General features: G+C 42.8%; 1 protein-coding gene across 2 annotated transcripts in view; it reads left to right on the top strand.

Moving 5' to 3' along the window:
* Window positions 1-24,289, top strand: part of DISC1 (DISC1 scaffold protein) — a 229,127-nt gene that overhangs the window by 185,805 nt on the left and 19,033 nt on the right. Inside the window, exons 11-13 of one of the 2 annotated variants that reach the window (XM_075412177.1) lie at window positions 15,561-15,804; window positions 20,208-20,284; window positions 21,958-21,991. In XM_075412177.1, the coding sequence (XP_075268292.1) occupies window positions 15,561-15,804; window positions 20,208-20,249 (286 nt within the window). In that variant the 3' untranslated portion in view covers window positions 20,250-20,284; window positions 21,958-21,991. Of the gene's footprint in view, window positions 1-15,560; window positions 15,805-20,207; window positions 20,285-21,957; window positions 22,003-24,289 lie in introns of those variants that run through there. The other variant, XM_075412179.1, reaches the window with a different exon arrangement.

The raw sequence follows: 24,289 nt of genomic DNA on the forward strand, positions 1-24,289 counted from the left end.
TCAATGAGCCCCGCCAGCTCGTGGCCAAGAATTCTTTTCCCCCTTTGTGATAGCTGAGCTCCACTTGTTGCCAGCAGGCCCGGTGCTGTGTACACCTCCCCATGATCAAAAAAGCCAAAATTTGACCGATGGCACCAGTCCCTGAGCCACCTGTTAACCAGGTGAGTTTTCCTGCCCCTTTCAGTGCTGTCCCCTGCCACTGATGGGATGGAGGAAAACACCACCTGCGCCCCTGATCCCTCAACCAGTCGCCCTAGTGCCCTGAAGTCCCTTTTGATGGCCTTGGGACTTCTTTCTGCTACCTTGTCCCCGCCAACCTGCATTACCAAGAGGGGGTAGTAATCAGAAGGCCGCACCAGACCAGGGAGTTTCTTCGCAACATCCCTAACCCGGGCCCCAGGGAGGCAGCAGACTTCCCTGTGGGATGGGTCCGGTCGGCAGATCGGGCCCTCTGTTCCCCTCAGAAGGGAATCGCCTATGACAATGACCCTTCTTTTTTTCTTAGTTGAGGCAGTTGTAATACGTAGGGCTGTCTGACTCGTTCTAGGCAACCCCCTGGATGGAGCCTCACCTTCACCCACATCCTCTGTGGCCAGTCCCTCACATTCCAGAGCCCCATACCTGTTGCTTAAGGGCAACCGGGCAGGTGAGGGAGGTCGGGGGGAAATTCGCTTGCCCCCCCGAGCAGGGACCTGTTTCCATTCCCCCCCATCTCTTAGGCCCCCTCTTTCTGCTCAGTGGCAAGAGGGTAGGGGGTTCTCTGCTTTCTGTGGAGCCGCCTCCTGCTGCCTCGGCCTCAGGGAGGGCAGGGTGCGGCTCCACCAGTCGATCTCCCTCTCACACTCCCGGATGCTCCTCAGCCTCTCCACTTCCTCCTTCAGTTCTGCCACCAGGCTGAGCAGGTCATTCACCTGCTCGCACCGAACACAGCCGTTGTCTCTGCTGTCCTCCGGTACGAGCGCCAGGCTCAGGCACTCCCTGCAGCCAGAGACCTGGACACCCGCGTTCTTGCGTGGGGCCTCCGTCTGGGTCCCCACACTCCTTCGAGCCACAGCTTTACCACGGGTGTTAACCATGGCTAGAGTATCTCCTGGAAGAGCGATGCCCACTACTTGAGTTGCCAGAAGGGGCGGATGCACCCTGCCTGTCGCCTGCCCGCGCGAACTGCTGCGCAAACTGCTGCGCCGCTCCCGGGCTGCTGCGCCGCCTCTGTTTGCCGGCTCTGTTCGCCCGCGCTCCTGGTCGCTCGCGCTCCCTGGGGGCTGCTCTTATCCCTGAGGGGGTTTGGCCGCTGTCACACTCGACTCCGCCCCGCTGAGTCAGAGCTGCTGCTCGTTGGCACTTCCCGCTTTCCCGCTGAGGGGGGGGGGGCTGGGGTCTCCTCTCTCTCTCGGCGCTTTTTGCCGCCTCGCCGCTGCGGTTTTGCCACCGGAGAAAGGGTCCCTCGGCGCGAGCCTCTGCTCCAGAACCCTTCACCTTCAGTAGCTTCGCCGAAAATATCATGAATTGCAGGATTACCACTTCAGCTCTGAAACTGGTAGCAAGAACATAGGAACCTGTGAACAAAAAGAGCATTTTAAATAGATTTCTATAGGGAAGGGAGAAGTTGGCAAAGCCAGCATGTATATGCGGAGTTGCTCCCACTCGATACTCGGAAACAGTATGCAAGCTTTTTTACCGTCCCACTGATCTTTTGTTTTGGTACTCTTGTAATGAGGGAAAGTTCACTTGCCCAAAATATTAATGAATAAAAGGAGCTGTGAATAATGAAAAGCAAACTTCTAAGTGTGCTAGTTAATAAACTACGGGTGATTTTTTGGTTGCTGTATTGGCCCAGCCTTATTTGGGAGACGCATCCTCTTTTTTTAACAGTCTTGGAAACTTAATTTTCACAATAGTAAATCATAGAATCATTAAGGTTGGAAAAGACCTCTAAGATCGTCAAGTCCAGCCATCCACCCAACACCACCATGCCTGCTAAACCATGTCCTGAAGTGCCCATTAATAATGAAGAAAAACTTAAGTATCCTTTCTTACTCTTTCTTTTTTTTTTCTGTCTGCGTTAAATATTTGCGTGCTTTTTTGTTTGCTGTCTGGTAATTGCTCTGTCTTGAAGTTAGCGTTCTTAGAGAGGGGGCTTGCTGAGTCTCCTCCTGGTCTTTCCTTTATTGTGGCTTCTCTGTCTCCCTTCCTTCCACTTGTCTCGTTTCCAATTTGTAGATGCAATTCTTCCATTCTTTCTTTTGTTTCCAGATTTTTCCTGTGTATTTTTTTGTGTGTCTCCTCTCTGTCTGTCATGGCAGGAGGTGAAGTTGGGTAGTAGGAATAGAAGAAAGCACCTGATCCACAGAAAACCTCACTTTTAAAACACAGCAGATTATTTAGCAAAGTATCCTAGGCTGCGTGACCACAGTGCAGGTTCTCATTAACTCTTCTTTCTGGCTTCATAATCACTTGCAAAATATTTGAAAATGCCTGTAATGTCCTGACAGACTATTTTGGAAGCTCTTGGTAAATTTAAATAATCTCCCAAGAAATTTGATGGTATTGCTTCATGGAAATGGATTAGCCTAGATTAACTGGGTCTGGAGGAAAAGGGAGAATTTTTTGCTGTCCCCTTTGTTTCTGGATGTGGAAAGTGTAGCTAATGCCCACGGGGCGTGAGAACTGAAATCACCTCTCTGGAAGTGCGGCAGATCAGGGGATGTCATCATGGCTCTTGCAGCGTAGTGCACCTTTCATCTTCAGGGTGATCTGCTTGCTGTGTGCTAGGGGAAATCGTTCGACAGACAAACTCGTGTCTCGTGCCAGGATGCAACTCGTGGTTCCCAGCCTGTAACTTGTGTCTTTCAGTACTGGCAGAACTGGTATTTATACCTGTCTGTAGAAGGAAAGCCATTGTGTGAGCAGTAAAAATGGAGGAGGGCAAAGAATGCAAGCTGCTGCTTCCACCAAGTGAGAAAATGTAAAAAAACCCTAAGCAACACCAAAAAACTCCCCCAAAAAACAACACAAAACCAAACCAAAACAAAACAAAAAAAACAAACCCCAAAACTCAATTGCTTCTGCCTGTGGCTTCCACAAGATAGGAGATAATTGCATTGATGGAACCCACCATGTCTTTTGTGGCAGTAGCAAGGATCTGCTGAGTCTGCAGTGAGAAAATGGATGCTCGCTGCGAGGGGAGGAGGACTTTGTTTGAATTCCTGAGGAACCATCTGCTGGCTGAGGGTGTGGAAGGAGATTTTTGCAGAAAGGGAGGGACGTGATTGGGAGGCTTTTGGGTCTGATAGCTGTCTGGGGGAAGGGGGCATAACACAAAATTTACTTTTCCACTTTAAGACCTGGTAGAGAGTTAGTATTGCACCAGTGTATATTTGGTATATATTGTGCCCTGAACATTTTTTACTGACTGTTTGGCTTCTCTGTGAGACAGTAAGAAGTGAGGAAGGGCACAAGAATTACCAGCTTAGCAATTGTTGTTGTCTTTCGGAGTTTTTTTCTTTTTTTTTTTTTTTTGCATTTTGCCTGTTCAGGGATGCTGGGTCACAGATTTCTTTTTTTCTGTTTAGCTGGGAGGTGGGGGAACTGTGGCATATGACTGTACTGTTTTATGAGAAGCAGGGGAAGGTTGTTTTCTTTTTAAATCTAATATCAGTATTCGAAACTAGCTCTTTTTAGGGGAAGAACGAAAAGAAAGAGGTCAGATTTGGGGCCAGTTTCCAGTGTCTCTTAAAGCTTTAGAAGCAGCAAAGCACGTGGTCACACAGGCTTTAGTAATTCTGTCCATATTAATTCAGGTTTCATCCAGGCTAGGGCTTTTTTCAAGTTACTGAATTAACTTCAGTAGTTAGTGTGCAGAATTGGCAAAGACAAGGTGATGGGAGATTTTGCCGCCTATTCATGGAAAAGCTTGCCTGCCTCCCCCCTTTCCCTCCAGGCCCTTGGTCTTCCATTCATTTTATACTTAGCATAGCAAAAATCATCAGAGGGCGAGGCTCGGTCTCCCCTTCTAAAAACAGAGAACATTGCCCTTGCTTAAAAAGAGAACGGGCTGAAAGTTCACAGCCTCTCTAGCTGGTTAGTAATTGTGAATTTTCTTATTCTGGATGCGTTTTTCTTACGCTGCGTTGTTCTGGTGCTGGTCAGTCATGCCTGCAATGCATGGTTCAACACTTTGCTGAAACTCATTAATGTCACGGTAGTCCCCTCTGCTGCAAACACTTGCCTCATCACGAATATGTAATTCTACATCACTTTGCTGCTTGGGTGTGCTGAGATTTCCCTATTTTGGAGCAGAATTAATGTTTTCTTTATTGATTTTTTTTTTCAATCACTTGTCTTCTTCCCTGTTTTCTCATCTCCTTTTATTTGATTGAATTACGTGAATTTTATTAGGAGTTTGAAATTCATATTCATCATGGTTTTTGTTCATTAGTCAGCGATACTTGTGAATGCGGAGAGGATCCCATTTTGTGAATGGTGAATGTCTAATGTGACTGACATCAGTCACGCTGGCTTCCTCTTCCCTGAGAGAAGGTTGCGTGGCTTTTTGACCTGGAAGCCTCTACAATTTTTCTTGTAGATATTTATGCTAATGTATGTTTGTGTTATGAAGGGAAAATTGATACAGTGAGCTTTGGTGATTTGCTTTTGATAGTTTCCTGTTTCCTACACAAAAATGCTTTGGCTGTGAGATATTTCTACTTCACAGCTCCACTCTGCCTCAGAAACAGTATTCAGCCACTGACCTCATCCTAGGAGTTTCAGAAGATGTTTGAAGATAGGTCGGAGGCCGTCAACATGAGGATGCATTTGCAGTGTGCTATAGCTGCTGAGGAGATACCCTTGAATACTCTCTCAAGCTGAAGGACAGTGGTTTCATCATCCCATCCAGATAATGGAGAAAATGCACAACAGGAGGTGCTAGCGTTATTTGCAGATGTTTAGTAAGAGCATAGTGTCAGGTGAGAGGCGCTCTAGAAGCTGGGGACTGAACTTGAATAATTGATAAAAACCCATCCGATTAAGCAGGAGACGATTTCCAGTAATATCATGGGACTTCTCCCAGTCTTTCATTTTTACTGAGGAAAAAGGTGGGTGCATCATGGCTGCAGACTCTTCAGAGTGCTTCTCTACCCATCGGCATCACCTGTGCCTTGCTCAGCTCTGTCCTGCGGTTGTCTCCGCTGTGAGCTGATTTCACGCAGATCTCAGCCTGTCTTAGCTGTGGAGATACGATTATGTGAATGAAGGGAGGGACGGGCAAAACTGTTTGTCACCTCTGCATCCATGGCGCTAAGCTTTTGCTGTCTTACCAGATGCCCTTGGTGGCTGCATGTAGGTTGAATACATGCAGTGAGAAGGACCTGATCCCTTCTGAACTTGTCAAGAAGATTGTTCAGAGGTGGATGTGTATTTTGCTACTGCTACTGCTTTTGAGTGGATCCCCGAAGACAAGACTTGAAACCAGTTTGTGCATTTCTCAGTAGCTTTGTCATCCCTCTTGAGCAGGATTGCCATCAACAGTAGTCATGGGTGTAGAGCCATCAAGGAAGATGAGGATGGACATCTGACGTCGTCTGTCTGTCGTCCAGCAGTGCTGCTAAATCCTCCTGTCCTGTGTTTGGACAATACTTTGCACCAAGTCCTCATTGGCCAATTAGATACAAGCATCGTGATAATTAAACGAGTAGAAAATAAATAAAATATCATCACGTGCATAGCCTGTGAAGGTGTAGGATAGCTCTGTCTTGCATGCAGCTGGGACAGTCTTTCTCACTAGCGTTTGGAAGCATCCCTTACTTTGTGTTTACTGCTGGGAAAGTTCTCTGCCGGTCTGGGGAGACGGGCAGCCCCCAGCAAGCTACCAGCGTGCTGTCATCGGCCGTGCACAGCAGCCAGGGTTCACTGTAGCTAACGGGGTCCAGCCAGGGAGGATCTGTGGACCCTGCCCTTTCTCTCTTGCTGTTTTTGAGCCAGCACAGGATTTGGCTCCTGACCTTATCTGACCCCGCAGCCTCAGTGGGTTGTATCGTCCCCTCGGAGGTTTCCATGGAACTCTGTAAGCACACGGCTGTTGACATCAGTATTTGGCCAGCTCTCTTATTTTCCAGGTGTGTCTTCCTGGCTACGAAGGCTGAATTTCAAGGTACATTCCCGCACGACGACAATGTATCATCTCTCCCAGTTGTAGCTCTTCCAAAAGGGCGCTTCTTTGTCCTGTTGTTTTGAATCGTTACGTATGCTTAATTTCTGCTCGGTCAGTAGTACACAGGAAGCCAAATTCACCTGACTGAAAGTCTAGATCTGTTATCCTTTCAGAGAGGGGAATATATTATAAACTGCTGAATTTTATATCGGAGAGCAAAGGTGAATAAAAATGATGGGAGAATTGTAAACTCCTCCTGTATGCTCTGTAGCACTTGCGGTCAGGGACTGTGAGAAACAAGAAGAGATCAGGCTCATTATTCTAATTGCTTTGTGATAAGAAGGCATTCTTCTCTTGGTATGAACAGCCATTGCTGCTGATGCAGCGGTGCGGATTTGTGGCGGCTGAGAACGCGCCCTCAGCGCAAACGCTGCGCTTTCTGCCTGCGGCACGCTTTTGGAAGCAAAGGTGTTTGCTTGCATTCACTGGTTGTGACTTTGAAAGCCACTGAATTGCTTCGGTTTCAGTGGAAGTCGCTGGAAGTCGGAACCTTTGTGGGGTTCAAGCTCATGAAAGTATTTAAGCTTGTGCAGCAGCTGAACTGTTTGAACAGAGCTTGGATGAATACGTAGATCCTGAGGTCTGTGCTTTCCAAAACCAGGGCCTAATTCAGGTATCTCCTCTAAATCTGATTAGGATCAAATACTAAATAGTGCAGAAAAAAAATCTCATTCCAGCAGTTCTCATCGAGAGACACACAAAAAAAACCCAACCAAAAAATAAAACAAAAAATAAACCAGAAAAAAAAACCCTAACCCCCCCCCAGCTGTTTAATGACATTGTGGGGCTTTGCTGTTATTGCAGGAGCCGAAGGCAAGCAGGATGCAGGCTGAGTGATCAGTGTTAGGACCAAACCTGAAGGTGCTTTATCAGATTATGAATGAGGTGAATGATAAACTAGGGTTGAGAAGCTGGCTTTATGTGGACTGTTTAATAAGAAGAATTCTCTGGTAGCTTTCTGCTCGTTTATCAAAGTTAAGTTTTTTACTCTTAGAATAGATGGTTTATAATAGATGTTTCAGTGAAGGTAGTGGCAGAGGACCATTACTCTATTCCTTTTTTTAAAGAGGAATAAATAGCCCTGAAAGTGGGTAGTAAATTTTTACATTGTAGATTAGGTAATATAGTAAAAATAAACTGTACAGTAAATGTGGGGGCAAAATCGAGTAGTAAATTCTTACTACAAGGTGCCTTCCTTCTTCCCTTGTAAATGACTTAATTTCCTGCACTCGACATGTCGGTCCCATCCCCACATCCACCTTGCATTAAGAATCAAAATGAAAACCATCAGCTGCAGCAGTCTATCATTTTGTGTTTCCAGTGGAGATAATTTACGTACAACACAGTGACACTGAATATTGATAGGAGGATGACAGGCCGTGATTAAATTTTTGTTCCGGGTAAAATAAGTGGCTGGAGGATTGAAGAGAAAACAACAAAAATATTGTGCAGTATTGTGTGGTGTCTTGTCTTTTAATAACACTAATCAAATGTCCATTATTGGTTTTAAGCACTAGAAAATTTGTTCTTTCTCCTTGTTTTGAAAAGGCCTTTCAGGAAAGAAAAAGCCGACATAAAATATGTACATTTCACATAAAAATAAAGGTGGTAGTTCTGTCCTTAGGATGCTGATAGCAGGTTTTGTTCTATGGGCAAGGGAATGATGTCATGATTCTTGGCAGATTATTTTTAGATTTCAGTTTAGATTCTGCTCCTTCACTGTCCTGGATGCAGTAGGTAATGTTTTACTGAGTGAAAGAGTTTGTGGATAATGAGTGTAGCTGATGGGCTGAATTTTTTTTTTAAACATTTGGCAGAAAATACCATCAGATATTTGTGTTTTTCTGTTTACTTAGATAGGTGTGAGAGGCCATGTATTTTTACATGAATATTACTTCTTATTTGTTGTCGTTAGCCTCTTTCTACGAAAAATTCTACATGTCTTAATGGGAAGGAATGTTTTAAGAAATGTTTTATGAAGTCAAGTTCAAGTTAATAGCATTTGAAAGGCCTGAGAAAATTCCTTATGAATCTTGGAATCCATCCGTGATAATAGAATACGTGTATCCATTTTTTCTTAATTATGCAATTTATAGAATTGGTGGTGTAACCTTATTATGCAAATGTACAAAATGCCTAAAACTGATTTAAAATATTAATGTGAGAATGTAGTGACTCTTTATGTGAGAAATGCTTTGACACGTTACATATAATTTGGATGTTCTTTGGGGAGAGGGGGAGAATGGAATTTACAGGAGAGGGTACAACTTATGTCTGGTTCATCACTTTGTTAACATACAGTTATTGCTGTAAAACATAATGCTTCATTAAATCAAAATCTATGGAACTAGAGAGAAAAATGGGATTCTGGAAGGAGGTCAGATACGGTGGTCCCACATGCGGTTGGTCCTGGGCAGTGGTTCGCTTCCCCAGCCCTCCCTCCTGACGCATGATTTGCCTTGGCTTCTACACTAAAGGTTGTGTTCTCACTAATGTATGTCAGCTTCTGGTAGAGATCATTCAGCTCCAAATCCAAAGTAGGAAACTGCCCGCACTGACAGCTCCCCTTTGTTTACCCTGCTTTGACAATTTGGTATGCACATTTGAAAACTCTGTCCCTCATTTTGTAGCGATCTGAAATATAGAACGGTTACGTGGTATGCTGATTTTGCTTCGATGTCACTACCATTATGTTAAAAGGAAGGTATTTATATGAGTTAAAAAGGCTTATTTCCTTCATATATGTACATCTTCACACCCATCCATCCATCTTCACGTACTATGAAGTCCTTCACGTGAGGATAAAACAATACAATGAAATTAGTTTACAAGTAGAACATAATACATATAAACATAAAGTGTAATTTAGATGTTCTCAGCTAGTTGATTCTGTAGTGCAGCATACACTTATTCTGTGCATGGTCTTTCATAGGTTCTTCATCTAAAGACGCTACATGGAGCTACCACAAGTGATAACATGGCAGTGTTACCTACTAGGTAACAGCCCAGAGCAGGGTGGAAAGCAGTTGCAGGGAAGTGGAGTTGTCCCTGTGGCCAGCCCTGCAGAAGTAGCTGTCCCTAGACTGAAAGTTCAGCCCGGGGAGAGGAGAGATGTGAAAGGAGTAAGGTCCATGCAGCAGGCCGCAGCAGGCAGAAGGGGATCATGCAGCGTTTGAGCGGTTGCATTCCAGTGTGGCTTTTTTCCTTCCAAAGTGGCTTTGTAACACTTCAGTTCCGTTCTGTAAGTGTTTCTTCTACTGGGCCTAGGGCGTCTACAGTGCTCAGTATCTCAGACGAGCAGGTGTCTGCTTGTATTTGGGGTTCTCTCAGGACTCATCTGAAATTTGGTGGCTGTGGGCAACGGAGGACTTGAACTGTTGCTTTTCTTTTTGCTCACAAAGCCAAGAAGTGATAGCTCCTAATCCCAGCATAACTTAAAAGACTGCGGTGGGTGTTCCCTAGCAATATCGTAGAGGGTAGATCACTCAACAAAGACACGGGAGACCTGGCTCCAGGTAATTAGGTGGGGATTGTGAGGATTGCTTTCTTAGGCTCTTGTGGGTTCTGGTCTAGAGTATTCTCTAGGAGGTCAAACATCATATTTAAGGAGGGTCAGCTACTTATTGTTTTCTAGAGACTGTTGTGTGTTTTTTAAGGGAGAAGGCAAAGTCAGAGAAGCAAATTTTTTTGTGCCAGAGAAAAGTACTGCGAGCTTCAGACTTTGCTTAGGAGTTGTAGCTAGTCTCCGAGGTCAGTGCTGGAGCAGGTTGTCGTCTGACAGGGGAGTGTGGAGTCTCCTCACCTTCTGGGAGCAAGTCTTGTTTTGACACCGAGAAGTGCAGTAATAATCCTGAACAACAAACAAGTGTTGCCAGTGAGCTTTGAAATAAGGGAGTAGGAAGAATGTCTCGTGCACTGGAGGGGACAGCCACATGGTCGGAACAATATGAAGTCAGTTCGTTAGATTTTTGGCTCCTGAGGAGACTGGAGAGAAGAGACACAACACAAGGAGTTGAATTGTGAAATTGAGAATTGTGAAATTGAAGTTGTACGGAGGGATTTATAGAGTTGGAGAGACTTGCAAGAAGAGAAAAAGGAAGGTTTTGATTTCAGATGTTTTGAAAAGATGACTTTCCAGTGCACAGGCCAAGGGAAAAGTGTCGCTGTTCAAGTAGAGTCCATGTTTTATTTGTTCCTTTTCCTGCACCTTCCTTCTTCTCTCTTAATGTTCGTCAGCTGAAAGCTGTGATCTGATGAGCCCTAGCTGTACCTTCTCCCGGACCAGCCTGCTGTTGCACACCAGCCAGACAGGGAAAACAGGGTGATGTGCCTGCCTCTCCCGAGGGCCTCGTGTGACCTGCTGGTAGGAACGTTGTAGTCCTTGGTTTGTTGAACAAATCAGTTGTAGGCGTCTTGAAATATAACGGTTAAGGTTAAAGATCAAGAACAGATCGGGCTGGAAGGAGAGAAGCAAAATACATTCCTGAATAGTAAATACTTATTAAATATAAGAAGGGCTGTTAGTGCATGAGTGTGAATTAATGTGATGTATCAAATCAAAGGGGTGGATTTCTGCTGACAGTAAAGCAATATGGTTGCCTTCCTTCTTCTAAGTATGATTAGTCCATACTTTGTTTTACTCACCTCCTTTGTTCACTGCATGGCTGTTGCCTTAAGAAAAGGCAACAAAGACATAACTAAATGTAGAATAAGAAGAGCTAGTTCCTTCCCTATGGTGCAAAATATAAATAGGAGCGAGTGACCAAAATATAGAGAAACTTTCCCTAGTTTGTACAAAAGATCAACAAAGAATGGGGATATAGAGCAAAGTCTTTGGATTCGCATTGCTGTTTTCTGCAAGCCTCAAAACTTTCCAGTCATTTTAACTGTTGTAATGAAAATCCCTGTTATTTCTGGCACACTATTTTTGTTGTGTTTTGTTTGCTTTCTTGTCAGAGAAAACTGCCTTTAGGGTCAGTGAATGCAGTGTTAACATGTGTGCTAGGTCCCGGGAAAAGGTAAGTACGTGCTCTCCTGAATCTGTACCTTAGTGTGGCTCGCCTGTTAGAAGGAAGTTGTCTAGAGTATTTCTTCTAAGTAATGGTTAATCTCCCCTTATAAGTTAGCTTTTGTTTATGCAGTTTCGAAATAGATGTCTTGCTATGTCGCCTTTTGGCTTCAGTCTCACTCTCTTGGCTTTCAAGATGTCTTACAGGGATTTCTCTTAAAATAAGTAACGTCTTCAATCTACACACAGTGTTGACCTCAGGGTGCTATAAACCACTTCTAACAATTCACTCACCAAGGGGCATTCCTAAAAACTAGAGATGATGAGATTTCAACTAGCAGCATCCCCTCAAGTTGATTCCGATTGGCTTTTTGAGGAGATTTTGGGGGACTTCGTTTTGTTTTGTGGGGTTTTTTTTTGGTTGGTGTTGTTTTTTGTTTTTTGTTTTTTGTTTAAATAGGTTTTATTATAAAATCTTTGGGCTATTTTTACATGGGCATGTTTTCATTTAGGCTGTAATGTGCAGGAACTGAATGTGCCTTTTGTATGTATGCAGAGTCCTCAATACGAAAGTCGTGTTCTCGTCGTTCCAGTTAGCACTAAAAATAGCTTTAGAATAATGTGCTGAGAGCCACATAGAGAGCCCCTATTGATATCTCTGGAAATCTTGTGAAAAGACAAAGGAGCAATGTTCTTTGGAACTTCAAGGAAGAGAGAGAGAATCCTTGCTGAATATGACTCTCAACATGAGTTTCACCCAGTGTCATGTGTAGACTGAAGATATCCTCTAGTTTCCTTGTACTCTCTGGTCTCCAGTGTCGTTTCCTAGAAAATTATTTGAGACTCGATAAAGGCACCTTCAATTACAATTTCAATTGCCACTTTATGAAGAGAACTCAAGGATAAACCTCTCTGTTCCACATTCATTTCCTCCTGTCCATAAACAGCTCTGTTTTTCTGACAGCTCTTTCATCATCATCAACTTGACGTAATCCAGAATTCTCCCTGCTGTGTCCTTTTATGTTGCTGTGGATGCCTCAGCCATTCTTCAAGTCAACTTAGACCTGTTTTTGTAGATTCTTTCTGCAAGCTATCCTTGAGATAAGACCTATCCCAGCTCTCCATCCAGCTAAGAAATTACTCGGGCTGTCTTGCATCTCACTTCAACATCCATTTCCCTGCCCATGAAGACGAAAGCAGTCTTGCCCTACGCTCATCCATTCAAAGTGCTGTTGCCACTGCAATGACTGTTCTTTCTCTCTCTTTTTTTCCCTTTTTTTTAATTTTTAATTCTATGTTTCGGATAATTTAACTTTATTTGCTTTTCTCCTTTGGTTCCCTCTGTCCTGTCACATCAAACATAACTACTAACCTTCAATGTCAAGGCTCTTCATAATCTTTTACCACCTACTCAGTGTGGGGTTTTTTTTTGATATTAAAAGGCTGACTTCCATCTACAGATATTAAACCACATTGGTATCAGTCACTTGCCCGTTATGTTTTTATACTAGCATCTTTTACCTTGCTTACATGATTCTTTCATGGAGGGACAGAGATCTTAGATATCCACTGACCTGTTTCGTTGGCCTCCTGCAAGTGCTTAAAATACTCATTCACTGTGATACCTCAGTGGGCTTGACAGTGATTAGACTAATTAATTACTGATGTAACTAATAAAACTGTTGTACTGTAACTAACGTGCCATGTTCAGTTTGCTGTTGTCTTAGTGTTCCTTTGAACATCCCCGTCTGCATCCTAGCTCTTGTTGCTGGTTTTAAATTTAAAAAGCTTTCTGAGGAAAGAGCCGTCGTTGTGATTGTTTGGTTTTTGTACAAAGCCTGGTGCTTTGGACTCACAAGCACTCTGGCACTTGGAAGTTCACAGTCTGTAGGTGACTAAGGCACGCTCTGTAGTTGCTGGGTCTGTATAAATGGTTGATGGCTTGTGATTAGTTGTGGATTTCAGCAAATTGTTCCTGGCACCTCCATTGAACTTGCCACACATACCACTTTGATAGTAATGTACAGAGAGGCGTACAGCACCTAGAGGTTGAGACGTCATAAAATATTTGTTAGTATAGGAGTAATATAAAATCTGATCCAATCTTGATTCCTCATTTTGAAAAGTTGCATACCTGAAAAACCTCCCTGTGTTCAGTACAAGCATCCACATACCTTCAGTTTCATGGAGACTGCAAATGTACTTTTAGTGTGGACTGGACACGAATAAACTAAACTCTGAAATTCAGGTGAGTTTGGTTTTGCACCTGATGCAAAAGCTAAAGATTTTTGCATGCTGGGGACAACACAGTTTTTAATAATTATTTGGTATGTGTTTCTTTGTCAGCTATTTTCAGCTTTCATTAAAATAGTGTATTTGAAAAATGCTTTTAAGCACTGAATTTCAAAATACAGACTAAAAGATGCAGAGTCCTTGGGCTTACGTGTGTTCAGAATGTCCAAGTATGTGTGCTTTCACTGGTTTCAGTTGAGAAGTCCAGTGTAACATCTTACTATCTTTGTTCAAGAAGTATCAGCATTTTACAGACACAATGATAAAACAAAGATGTCCTTAAAATAAAAGCAATCTATTAGCGGCATGGTCAGTAATTGTTGATTGCTAAAACGGGTGTAAGTTAGACGCAAACAAAAGTGTGTTGATTGATGAGCGGAGTCGTGGCCGAATAACAGCAGCCCAGGCACCGTTGTGCTCTACTTTTATATATGCTGTTCATCTTCTCCGCTGTGATCACGACATACATCACTATCTCTGCCCTAGTTTTGTCAATAGAGCTCTGCATTAAATTGGATAGCCAAAACAGGCTATCTGCTGGAAGTTCTGGTTTTGGTCTCTAGTGTATTTTCTGAGCCTTTAATAATAAGCCATCTATAGCTGCAAACCCACTTTTTCAAAAAGCAAGAAAATAGGCTTATGTATGTCTGCAAGGAAATGTTTTGACTGTGTAACCGTGATGGTGTGACTGACAAGTAGAGAAACGGTGGGGCTTGGTTTATATTTCTGGCTTGGTAAGTGAAATGCTACCTGGATGGAACACAGAAGTATAATCCAGTGAAGATTTTTTTCCCTTTCTAATTAGTGGTACTCTGAACTCCTTGAGGGAGACCAATTTGTGGACCTCATGCTGCATTCTGCCTGCGATAGACATACTGACTCTAAGCACAGATCAAGTAGCTCAGCTTCTGGAGCTTAATTTTGCTCTCGGTCTCAAAATATTGCTGTGTGAATTTTACAGCTTGGCATCTTGTAGAGTTTGTAGAGTTAGAAACATACCTTTGTTAGATTAATGGATTCATTGTGAGCAGTGCAGCTCCTTTATCCTTCCTTTAGAGTAAAAGATAAGCGGGTATTTAATTTAGTCAGAAAAGTTAAAATCAAAGGGTTGTTTCCCTTCTTTTAGTCACTGATAATTGCTTACTGTTATATAGCAAATGATGTAATTTGAAAAGCACTGTGAAAAAAATATTGTGGTTATTAGCTATTGGAATTCAAACCTGTCTGGAAGTGTGCATAGCCGTGGGAATCGGCGCTTCCGAGTCCCCTCCCGGGCTCTGCCACAAATCTACTGTATTTTAGCAGGCAACCTAATCTTTTGGTTCCTTCGAGAATTAAACGGAGATGGGACCACATCTTTTACGAGCAGTGTGATGTTGGCAGCCAGTGTCTTGTTCTGGAAAACTATGCCTAGAATTCCTGTTTGCTTCAGGTGAAAATATCTGTTGGACAGATCTCAGGAGCAGTATTTGTAAGGTACGTGGACATCTCTGAGAGATGATTAATGGATTAAAAGTATGAAGAAGTTTAGTATTTTGAATTTCCGAATACTTCCGTTTTTTCTTTGGTGGGCTAGCAAGAAATTTGGTGTACCTTGTTTCCAAAAATTAGAGCTGAGTCAATACAGTAAATAGTGTGATTGCTTATACGTGATTGTCTACATCAAATTCAGGAGAACCACGAGTGCCTTTAGGATGACAGGCCTGCGTGTCCAATAGCGTGAAGGAAGCTCTGGTTGTGATCGTAAGACCCCTGGACTTGCGTCTGGCCGGGAGAAGGCCGCCCGTAGCCAGCGTACACCATACAGCTGGAAGCAACATCTTAGCACAAAGGTTTTTTTGTGACATCGGTTTTGTAATAGGGCCGTCATTTTACTGCTTTTCCATCTGAAATAGCTTCTGTTATCTCGGTGGAAATATTTGAACTGCTGTTGGGTTTTTGTTATTTTTCTTTTCCTATCTAATAATAAGTAATCACCCCAAAAGTTACTTGAAATAGCAACTATTCTCCCTGAACTGCAGTTTTATTTTCTTCTGGCTTTTATTTCAGCTGCAGGAGCCAGCTGCTCCAAAGAGTGTGGGAAGCTGACTTGGAGGCCTGTCAGCTGTTGATCCGAGGGTTTCAACTGAAAGAAACCACTTGCTGTGTTTTTGAGGAAGAGGAGAACCAAATGGATGAGATGGAGATGACTGCTGATGGCCCATCCGATTCTGGAAAAAGAAAAGAAGGTCACTTTCCGAAGGGCACGGAGGCGGGGACTGTTCCCTGCCCCAAACACAGCGAGCTAAAAGAGGTATCTGAAATATTCTACAGCTGTGTTTCAAGCGATACTGCTGGCTTTCCCTTTGAGAGGAGTTGAATCTGGGTAACGGGTCAGCAGGGCAGGTTAAGTATGAACTTAACATCTGCCCTCCAATCTGGGACATGAATAAAATAACTTATTAGCTTCTCAAAAGCCCTTCAACCTTTTTTCCTTTCACCATCAATCTTTTTTAAAAGGTGGAATTTATTCAGGCAATGAATACAGAATGTACATCAGGATTTAAAGGAAAAACGATTTAAGTATTTAACAGAAATTATAAGCTGTTCCTCATCTCACTGATGAGTTTCACTCCGAGTTAGTTCTGCTGACTCGTTAGCCTGGATCTGCATTAGCTGAAGTGTGGAGAGAAGAAGTTTTCCTCCTCAAGTGGGAACAGTCAAAGGCTTCCAGCATCCAACATATATTAAAAGGAGGAAAAAAATCAAGAGGCTTAAAGGGTTTGGTGAATTTCTTTCAAGTTTTTGTGCTCTGCTCTGGAATGCCATCCATGCTTGAAAATGTACAGCTACCTAATAACCTTGCATCATCGCCCAGCAGCACTGCTGTGACAAAAAGACCCTCCAATGGGAGTTGTCAGTTTTATTGCCTTGGAATTTGGTTGACAGAAATTAAAAAGTGTGCTTAATCGCAGCTGATGTTAAGAGCCACTGAACTGTGAGTTGCACTGAAAGCCAGTGCCTAATTTTGCATTTATACTGGCTGAGACTTAGCGGAAAGCAGGCCCCTACCTTACTGTAAGATCTCCTCTTGTTAGTAAAATTCAGTTTTTAAAATGGGCTTCCATAGTATTTGCAGCCTTTTCCTAGTGAAGATGGTATACAGACTGACTCCACATACAGAGCATTTCAACTGGAAGAAGCAGTCAGCTGTGGCTTTGAATTATTTTGGTTTTTCCCCATTCCTGCCCCCCCCTCGAATTACTGAGGAGCCCACTGAAGTAACAGGAGCAGTTCTCTTGATTGTGGAAAGCTGCGCTCCCCTTTCACGAGTGCAGCAGAGAAGCTCTGGAGGGTTTGGAGGTTTTGTGCCCGTTTCTGTAGCACTCCTGAGATTTGTGCTGTAGATGATCACTTATTTCACCCCTGCAAGTCCAGATCATTTCCCTGGAAATCAGCAGCGCTATCCTAGAATGACATCTGGGCAACCAAAGTGGAGTGACTTCTGGTTCTGGTGAGAGGTGCAGGACTCAGAGGGGTGGCTTGCCCGTATGTTTAATCAGAGAGGAAAGCATATTTGCAGTGCTGCCATTAAGCTCCTCCTTTTGACCTTGCTTTTTGATAATTTCCTCTGTGTCTTTATCAGCCCTAGAGGGAACTTAGACTATTCCCTGACTTCAGCTCTTCATCTAGGTGCTTAAACTCTGTGGTATAAATGCCTTTGCCTGGGATCTGGCCAAGGCGGGTCTCCCACCCGCAAGCCTGGAGAAGAGAAGACTCTGGGGTGACCTTAGAGCAGCTGCCAGTGCCTGAAGGGGCCTACAGGAAGGATGGAGAGGGGCTTCTCACAAGGGTGTGCAGGGATAGGACAAGGGGGAACGGCTATAAACTAAAAGAGGGCAGATTTAGATTAGATATTAGGAAGAAATTGTTCACCCTGAGGGTGGTGAAACACTGGCACAGGTTGCCCAGAGAAGCTGTGGCTGCCCCCTCCCTGGCAGGGTTCAAGGCCAGGTTGGATGGAGCTCTGAGCACCCTGGTCTGGTGGAAGATGTCCCTGCTCATGGCAGGGGGGTTGGAACCAGATGATCTTTAAGGTCCCTTCCAACCCAAACCATTCTATGATTCTATCCTGGTGTCCCAGATAAACTCAACTTTGAGAATGTGCCAAAATCCGTTTAGAAGCTGATGTGTAAATATAAACGTGAAAATGCCCATCAGTGAAGTACCTGTGGAGGTGTTCTTGCATCTATTCCTGCAGCGCTCCTGGGACTGACAAACTTGAAAGAAGCAGTTTTGTTAATAGAAGAATGTTCATTTGTTTTCCATCTTTTAGAAGGAGTTGAGGAGCACAGCTATGTTGTATCACGGCTTACTCAGCCGGGCTTCCTTTGCTTCTGTGCTGCCTGCAGCTTTGGGCCGTTGAGGCGAAAGTTACACATCAGTGATGACTGCGACCCATTGCAACCAGAACAAGAAATAACATAGACTGAGTTCTGGCTTAGGAATTAGGGTTGGTCAGCTTGCTTTTATACTTTCAGGACCTGGGATTTTTTCCTGATTTTTTACCCCTTTGTGGGGTGTAGAAGTTTTACCCAAACAAGTACACTTTAGGTAGTAGAGCTGGTAGGATCTCAGTAGGAGTGACAGACAGTATCTAAACTTTTAGAAAAGAGCTATAGCATAACCTTCCCTAACATCTCCTAGTAGTTCATCACAAGGCAGAATATAAAAACAAACAAAAAACTCGACATGTTCCTTATATATCATGCTAACTACCAGTTTTTAATGTGTTGAAGTGCAAGAGAGAATACATCTTGATTTTTAAATGGACTTAGTTGAAAGACAAACCACTTTTGTAGCATTTAAGTGTTCTGTTATGTGGTATTGTAGTTTTTTATTTAAAAATAATGTAATGTTTGGGGGGAAAAAAGTAGTGGTGTGGCTTTTAGTCTCCAACATAGCCATTCATGTGACTTTCATGGAGAAACTTACTGTTGTCCATTAGCAGTGAACCTGTTTATAGCCATTTGTTAGCAAGTGGGGATGCCTAATAGAAAAGCACGTCTTTGTCAACATACTTGTTTGATATTATTTAACAAGGCTGGGCTATCCCTGTAAGAGGAGTAGCTTGATGTGGTTGCCATATTTCTGGAATGACTGCTCTCTTCAACCGTGTCACCTCTGTTCCCCAGTGGGGAATTTCTAGAGAGAGCTGTTGGTCACTGAAGCGGAAGGGAAGAGTGGTGTTCTTTGTGTTGAGAGGTTACGGAATTACTTGCTTCAAAACAGTATCGCAAAGGGTAATAATAGCGTATGTGCCTATATGCATTGGAAAGTACATTTTGTTCCCTGGTGACTGATTTACTTTACAGTGAAATGCTATAAATGAAGCTCTCCAGTTACTTGTCAAGTCATATCTGGCTAAGTATTACTGTGGAGTGGCTGTTGGGTTTGCTGATGTATACTATAAATACAGTTTTCTTGCATATAACTGTATCTTACTGTATAGGTTTCATTAAAAAACAAAGAAACAAGAAACATGACAATAATAAGAAAAGCAAAAGAGATGAATGGATGAATGGAAAGAACCCTTCACTCAGATCCTCAGATGGTGCTTTGCAGAGGGGCTATTTTTCATTTTTAATTAAATAGCCTCACTAGATCATAAAACATGACGTGTTCTGGTATAAAATATGTAAGTTATAAATTCTTTGAAAGTTCTGATGTTTTACTGTCATGAGTGAGCACAGGTTTATTAACTGTCAACAGTTACTTTATAGTCTTCATAGCTGTGTTTTCTAAGACAGTACAGATTTTTTTTCCCAGTTTCTTTACATGGTAGACTGTGGCATCCCAAAATAATCTGCTAAATCAGGTTTTCTTTATAACAGTGACTGTTAACCAGGGAAGACAGTCACATGCTTTGACAGCTCAGCTTGTTCAAACATCACTACTAATTTTTCGGTCAAAACTAAATAAAGTGAGGCCAGCAAAAATCATCCTGTGGAACACTCCGAGTTACTTAAAGATTAAGAGGTACTCCTCTCAATTACAGGTGATTAATTAGATTATAGTGTTTAGAAAATGCTGAAGCAAAGCTGTAACCAATATTACTAGACTCAATCATGTCAAAGTCAGCTGGTTGTCTAATGTATTTAAGATAGATTCTTGAATTTTCATATAAGCATGTACTCTCTAGCTATCGTGATGAAATTAGGGTGCCCCGTTACTGCAGTTCTAGTTTGTCTTTTCATGACTAATTGGACTTGATTTTCTCCCAAGTCTCGGAGGAATTAAAGATGGGCTCTGGTTTTCATCCCAGAAATATTCCATGCTTTTAAAGCGACTGCAGATTATTTTGCCCAGGTGACATGTGAGTGATGTGGAAGCCACTGTGATCACTACATGGTTAGATATGTATCTGGGGGGTTTCTAAAATGTGCAGTAACATTTCACTTCTCTTCAGACATTAACGCCTGCTTGTTCCGCTCTTTGTGGTATCTTGCTTTATTTTTTGCTTGTTGATAATGTATGTGTAAGCAAACCCTTTTTGTAACACCAGAAACGCTGATGAGAACTAATAGAGAGATGTGTGCGTGTGCTGGGACCTCCCTAACAGTGGGTGTCTTGATGAACAGAAGTATGTGTGCACCTGCAGGCTGGAGTTCCTGACCTGTCCTTTTTTCTCCTTCTGCTCTCTGGCATGCTGTGCAGTGCTCCCTCTTAATCACTATGAAGGAAAGAAACACCTACTAGATTTCAAGAAAAATTGAGGTGATTAAAGTTACAAGGTAAAAACCAAAATTCAGTAGCGTTGCCTTTTGTAAGTCAGCATTTTTAGTAGTTATCCCATCAGAATTCCTTGTAGATCATTTCTCACTTTTTCACCATAAATGAAGCAGAGAGCAGGGGTAAGAGTAAGGGCTGCTGTCTTTTCCTTGCCTCTGCATCTTTCAGTTTTGCCATCTGGGATGATGTTTCAGGGTCTTTGGTAGAGCACTCTGGTGTTGGGAAGATGTTCTATAATTGCAAAGCCTTCATTTGATTCACTTTTTTAAAGATATTGAATGTTCTATGATTCTAAGTGATGCTAAGTGGACAATCATGAAAAAAGGAATATTTAATATTTAATGTGGTGTCTGTCATTAAGAAGAAGTCATCACAGGATGTGACACAACATTTTTCAGAATTTAGCGATAGCAAGCACCAAGAAAGCCTCTGTCAGCAGGCTGTAACTCATTACTGTGCATTGAGATAGCCTGTGGTCCAGGAGGCAAATGTGCAAGGTGGAAAGGACAAAGCCTTCAGAAAGCTAAATAAACTGTGCATTCATTGGAGTTTTAATTAAACGTTGTATTTGTAGAGCTTCAGAAATAATTTGGAAACTTTAAATTTAATCTTTGTTTTAAATGTCAGCATTAAGCATCAGTGCAAGTCAGCATCTGAGTGTTTTTTGTATTAATCCAAGCTGGAAAGAGTTTCTGTAGCAAGAGGCCGCTGGCTTGTGGACAAGGATCAGGTCGCCGTTGTACAGGCGCACGCGTTGCTGTGCACCAAGAGGCCCCCGAGCTGCGTGCGATGCGGCTGGGTAGTGTCTGCTGGTGAAAATGCTGCCTCTTTAGCTGGGGATCATAGCATCTCAGTAAGCTTAATGCTTACGTGTATTTTGCAGTGAAAATGTAATCAGAAAATTAATATTGCAGGTAAAAAAAAAATCTAAGCAACCTCTTTTCAGATAGATGAAAATAGTACCCGGTAATAACAATGTTCTTATGGCAAAGTAATGATTTTCTACTGTGTTATAGATATATGCACATACCTGTGATATTAAGAATTGCCCTACCAAAGCAATATCTCTATCTCAGTTTATTGAAATACTATCAATACTGTTGTGTGTGATAAGTATTAATGATTTTCCAGTAATGTTAATATCAAATTTCTTTGCTTCTCAGCCAATCAATGAAATTTTGGCTAATTTCTTATAGCCTTTTTCAGATGAAGCTAATTTTGAAAGAGGAGCTGGCTGTAGTTAGCACGTGTTACGAATACAAAACATCAGTGGGTCTCTCATTTCTTCTGCCCAAAATCACGTACAGGGTTTGTGCTAAAAAAAAATAAATTCTGTAGACTCTTGAATTGTTTATAGATTTGCAGGAGCTTGATAGAAAAGTTTTTGTTTCAATCTGTAGTTAGTCCTTGTGTTTCAGAGGCAGTGTTCCTTGTGGGTTTTAGCTGGGAAGCAGGCTTTAATAAAATGTATTCAAATTTAGCTTTAAATATTGGGTGGCTGCTACTGCTCCATTATAACTGCAGTTGAAATGTTTCATGTGTGTGAAGCAAAATGATGTAATTGCTCAGCTTATATAATTTGTTAATGTGCTATAAGGTTTTTATAAGTTCCATTGAAATCTTACTGTTTATATAGCTTGTATCTACCATATACTTAATAATTTATCTCTATCAGGTTATGGAAGACATTTCATTTGGAGCAGAGGGTCATTTATCTGAGGTAAGTGTTTTCTAGGTAGTATAAAGTGGTGATATTGTACAGACTTTTCTGGTTCTCGATTAGAACTAATGATACTTGTTTTTATAGTATTACCTTTGGGGAAAGATTGCTAGAGAGTGTACAAGCACTTAGAAAAGCAACACCGGCACAGCTAGAGTGGGCCCATTCTTTTCTTTTTCTGTTGAAGATAATGGCAAAATTGCTGCGTGTTTCAGGGAGCTTATAGTTAAATCCTGTGCTAGTGCTTTTAATACAGACCAGCAACAGGATGAATATGTTGGGCGAAAGTAGGACTGATAATATTTAACCAGCCTCACTGTGGCACTGGAATGATGCTTAGGAATGGAACAAAATCATGATGCTTTACTGGTTTACTTGTGTACCACTAAATCACAGAATGTTCGGGGTCGGAAGGGCCCTCTGGGGATCTCCCAGTCCAACCCCCTGCTGAAGCAGGGTCACCCAGAGCAGGCTGCACAGGACCTTGTCCAGGTGGGTCTTGAATATCTCCAGAGAAGGAGACTCCACAACCTCCCTGGGCAGCCTGGTCCAGGGCTCCATCACCCTCAGAGTGAAGAAGTTCTTCCTCATGTTCACCTGGAACTTCCTCTGCTTCAGTTTGTGCCCGTTGCCCCTTGTCCTGTCACTGGGCACTACTGAAAAGAGTCTGGCCCCGTCCTCCTGACACCCACCCTGCAGATATTTATAAGCATTTATGAGGACCCCTCTCAGCCTTTTCTTCTCCAGGCTGAACAAGCCCAGCTCCCTCAGCCTTTCCTCGTAGGAGAGGTGTTTCTGTCCCCTCATCATCTTTGTAGCTAAAAATACCTTTGAATTTAGTTCTGAAGTATAAAAGCATACTGCAGCAGAATAAAGGGCAATAGGAACTTCATCTGAATAAAAATACTGGATGTTTTTCATTTTACGCTATTTTCGTAATTAAAAAGATGTCAGATCCTAGTCTATGTATTTAAGAAAGTCTGAGATAATTGAGTAATATGAGATGCAATTCCCATGAGAGTAAGTGATGAGAAAAATCTGCTTACATAAAAAAATCTGTCTACATACAAACTATGAGTTTAGGTAATATATGCGTAAAAAGACTTATACTGGTTCTAAGAGCTGGTACTGATTCAGTCTGGTCCATTTCTATGTCGGTATGCCATGGGCTGCAACTTACCTATTAAGGAGATCTAGTTTCCAAGCATTGTGTCCAGCCAGCAAATTAATTACGTGGGTAAGTAACCCCCCAGTTCACTCTCCATAATAGCGTAGATGTCACCTCCCAAGTACAAGGGACAAGTGCTCAGCCTAGCGATGATTAGATAAATAGATAAAAATTGCAGTTTGGGGTAAGTGTTCAGGTGAGGCATTTCTTTGGGTTCCCACCGATGAATCCAAAGACTGCGGAGCAGCTGGAATGCCCCAGGACAGAGAGTCTAACTGCAAGACCAAACTCAGATTGTTGACCTTGCGTTCAAGGAGACTGGGACACGAGAGCATGCCTGGGATAGACTGCTTGGCCATGTGTGAGCTCAGCATAAATAAAAACAGGAAGCCTGGAGAGTGAAGGTGAACCCTGCAGAAAATGCAGGTAGCCTTTCTTATCGCTGAGCTTTGCTGTGAATTAGAGCAAAACTGTGTAGGTGTTTTTGTCTGCAGATGACATGAAATGGGGGCGGGTAGTGCCATGGGATAGAGGTAGCAAAAAGCCCTGCTGCCACCAGTACTGAGGGCACGTTGGTAGTGACAGCTGCCAAGACAGCAGAATATTTGCTGGAAACTAAAAAATTGCCTATGGTCTGGACCAAAGCAAATGAGAGTACAGCTGCGTGCTTGTGTCCAGCAGTGACCTGCACTGAAAGCTGTAGCACAGCCCAGCCCTTGACTGAAGAAGCTCGTTTGCTCAGCAGGAGATGTGCCCAGAGCATGAGCATGTGGTGTGTGCTGGGTCTGCAAACGCACCAGAGCTCGCAGGCACGGAGGGCTACCCCTGCAGAAGTATTCGCTAAGAGGTGACTCTCTTAGAGTGCTCGCAAGCAGAGGAACTTTGCTCCCTTGAAGTTTTGAGGGGAAAAAAGTGCATAAAGAGAAAAAAGAGCAGCAATACAAATAAAGGAAATGGAAATTTGCTAGGAAGCCAGGCTCTACCCCACTGCCGCAGCTGGATTGATGTTGACTTGTAGACAGCTCTATAAAAGCTCTATGAAACTGTCAGCACCCTGTACCATGTCAGGGCTTTGCCCAAATGTTCCTTTGACGCTCTGGTCCCCTAATCCACTCTTGT

Source organism: Opisthocomus hoazin, chromosome 2, assembly GCF_030867145.1.
Source record: "Opisthocomus hoazin isolate bOpiHoa1 chromosome 2, bOpiHoa1.hap1, whole genome shotgun sequence".
Taxonomy (NCBI): Eukaryota; Metazoa; Chordata; class Aves; order Opisthocomiformes; family Opisthocomidae; genus Opisthocomus; species Opisthocomus hoazin.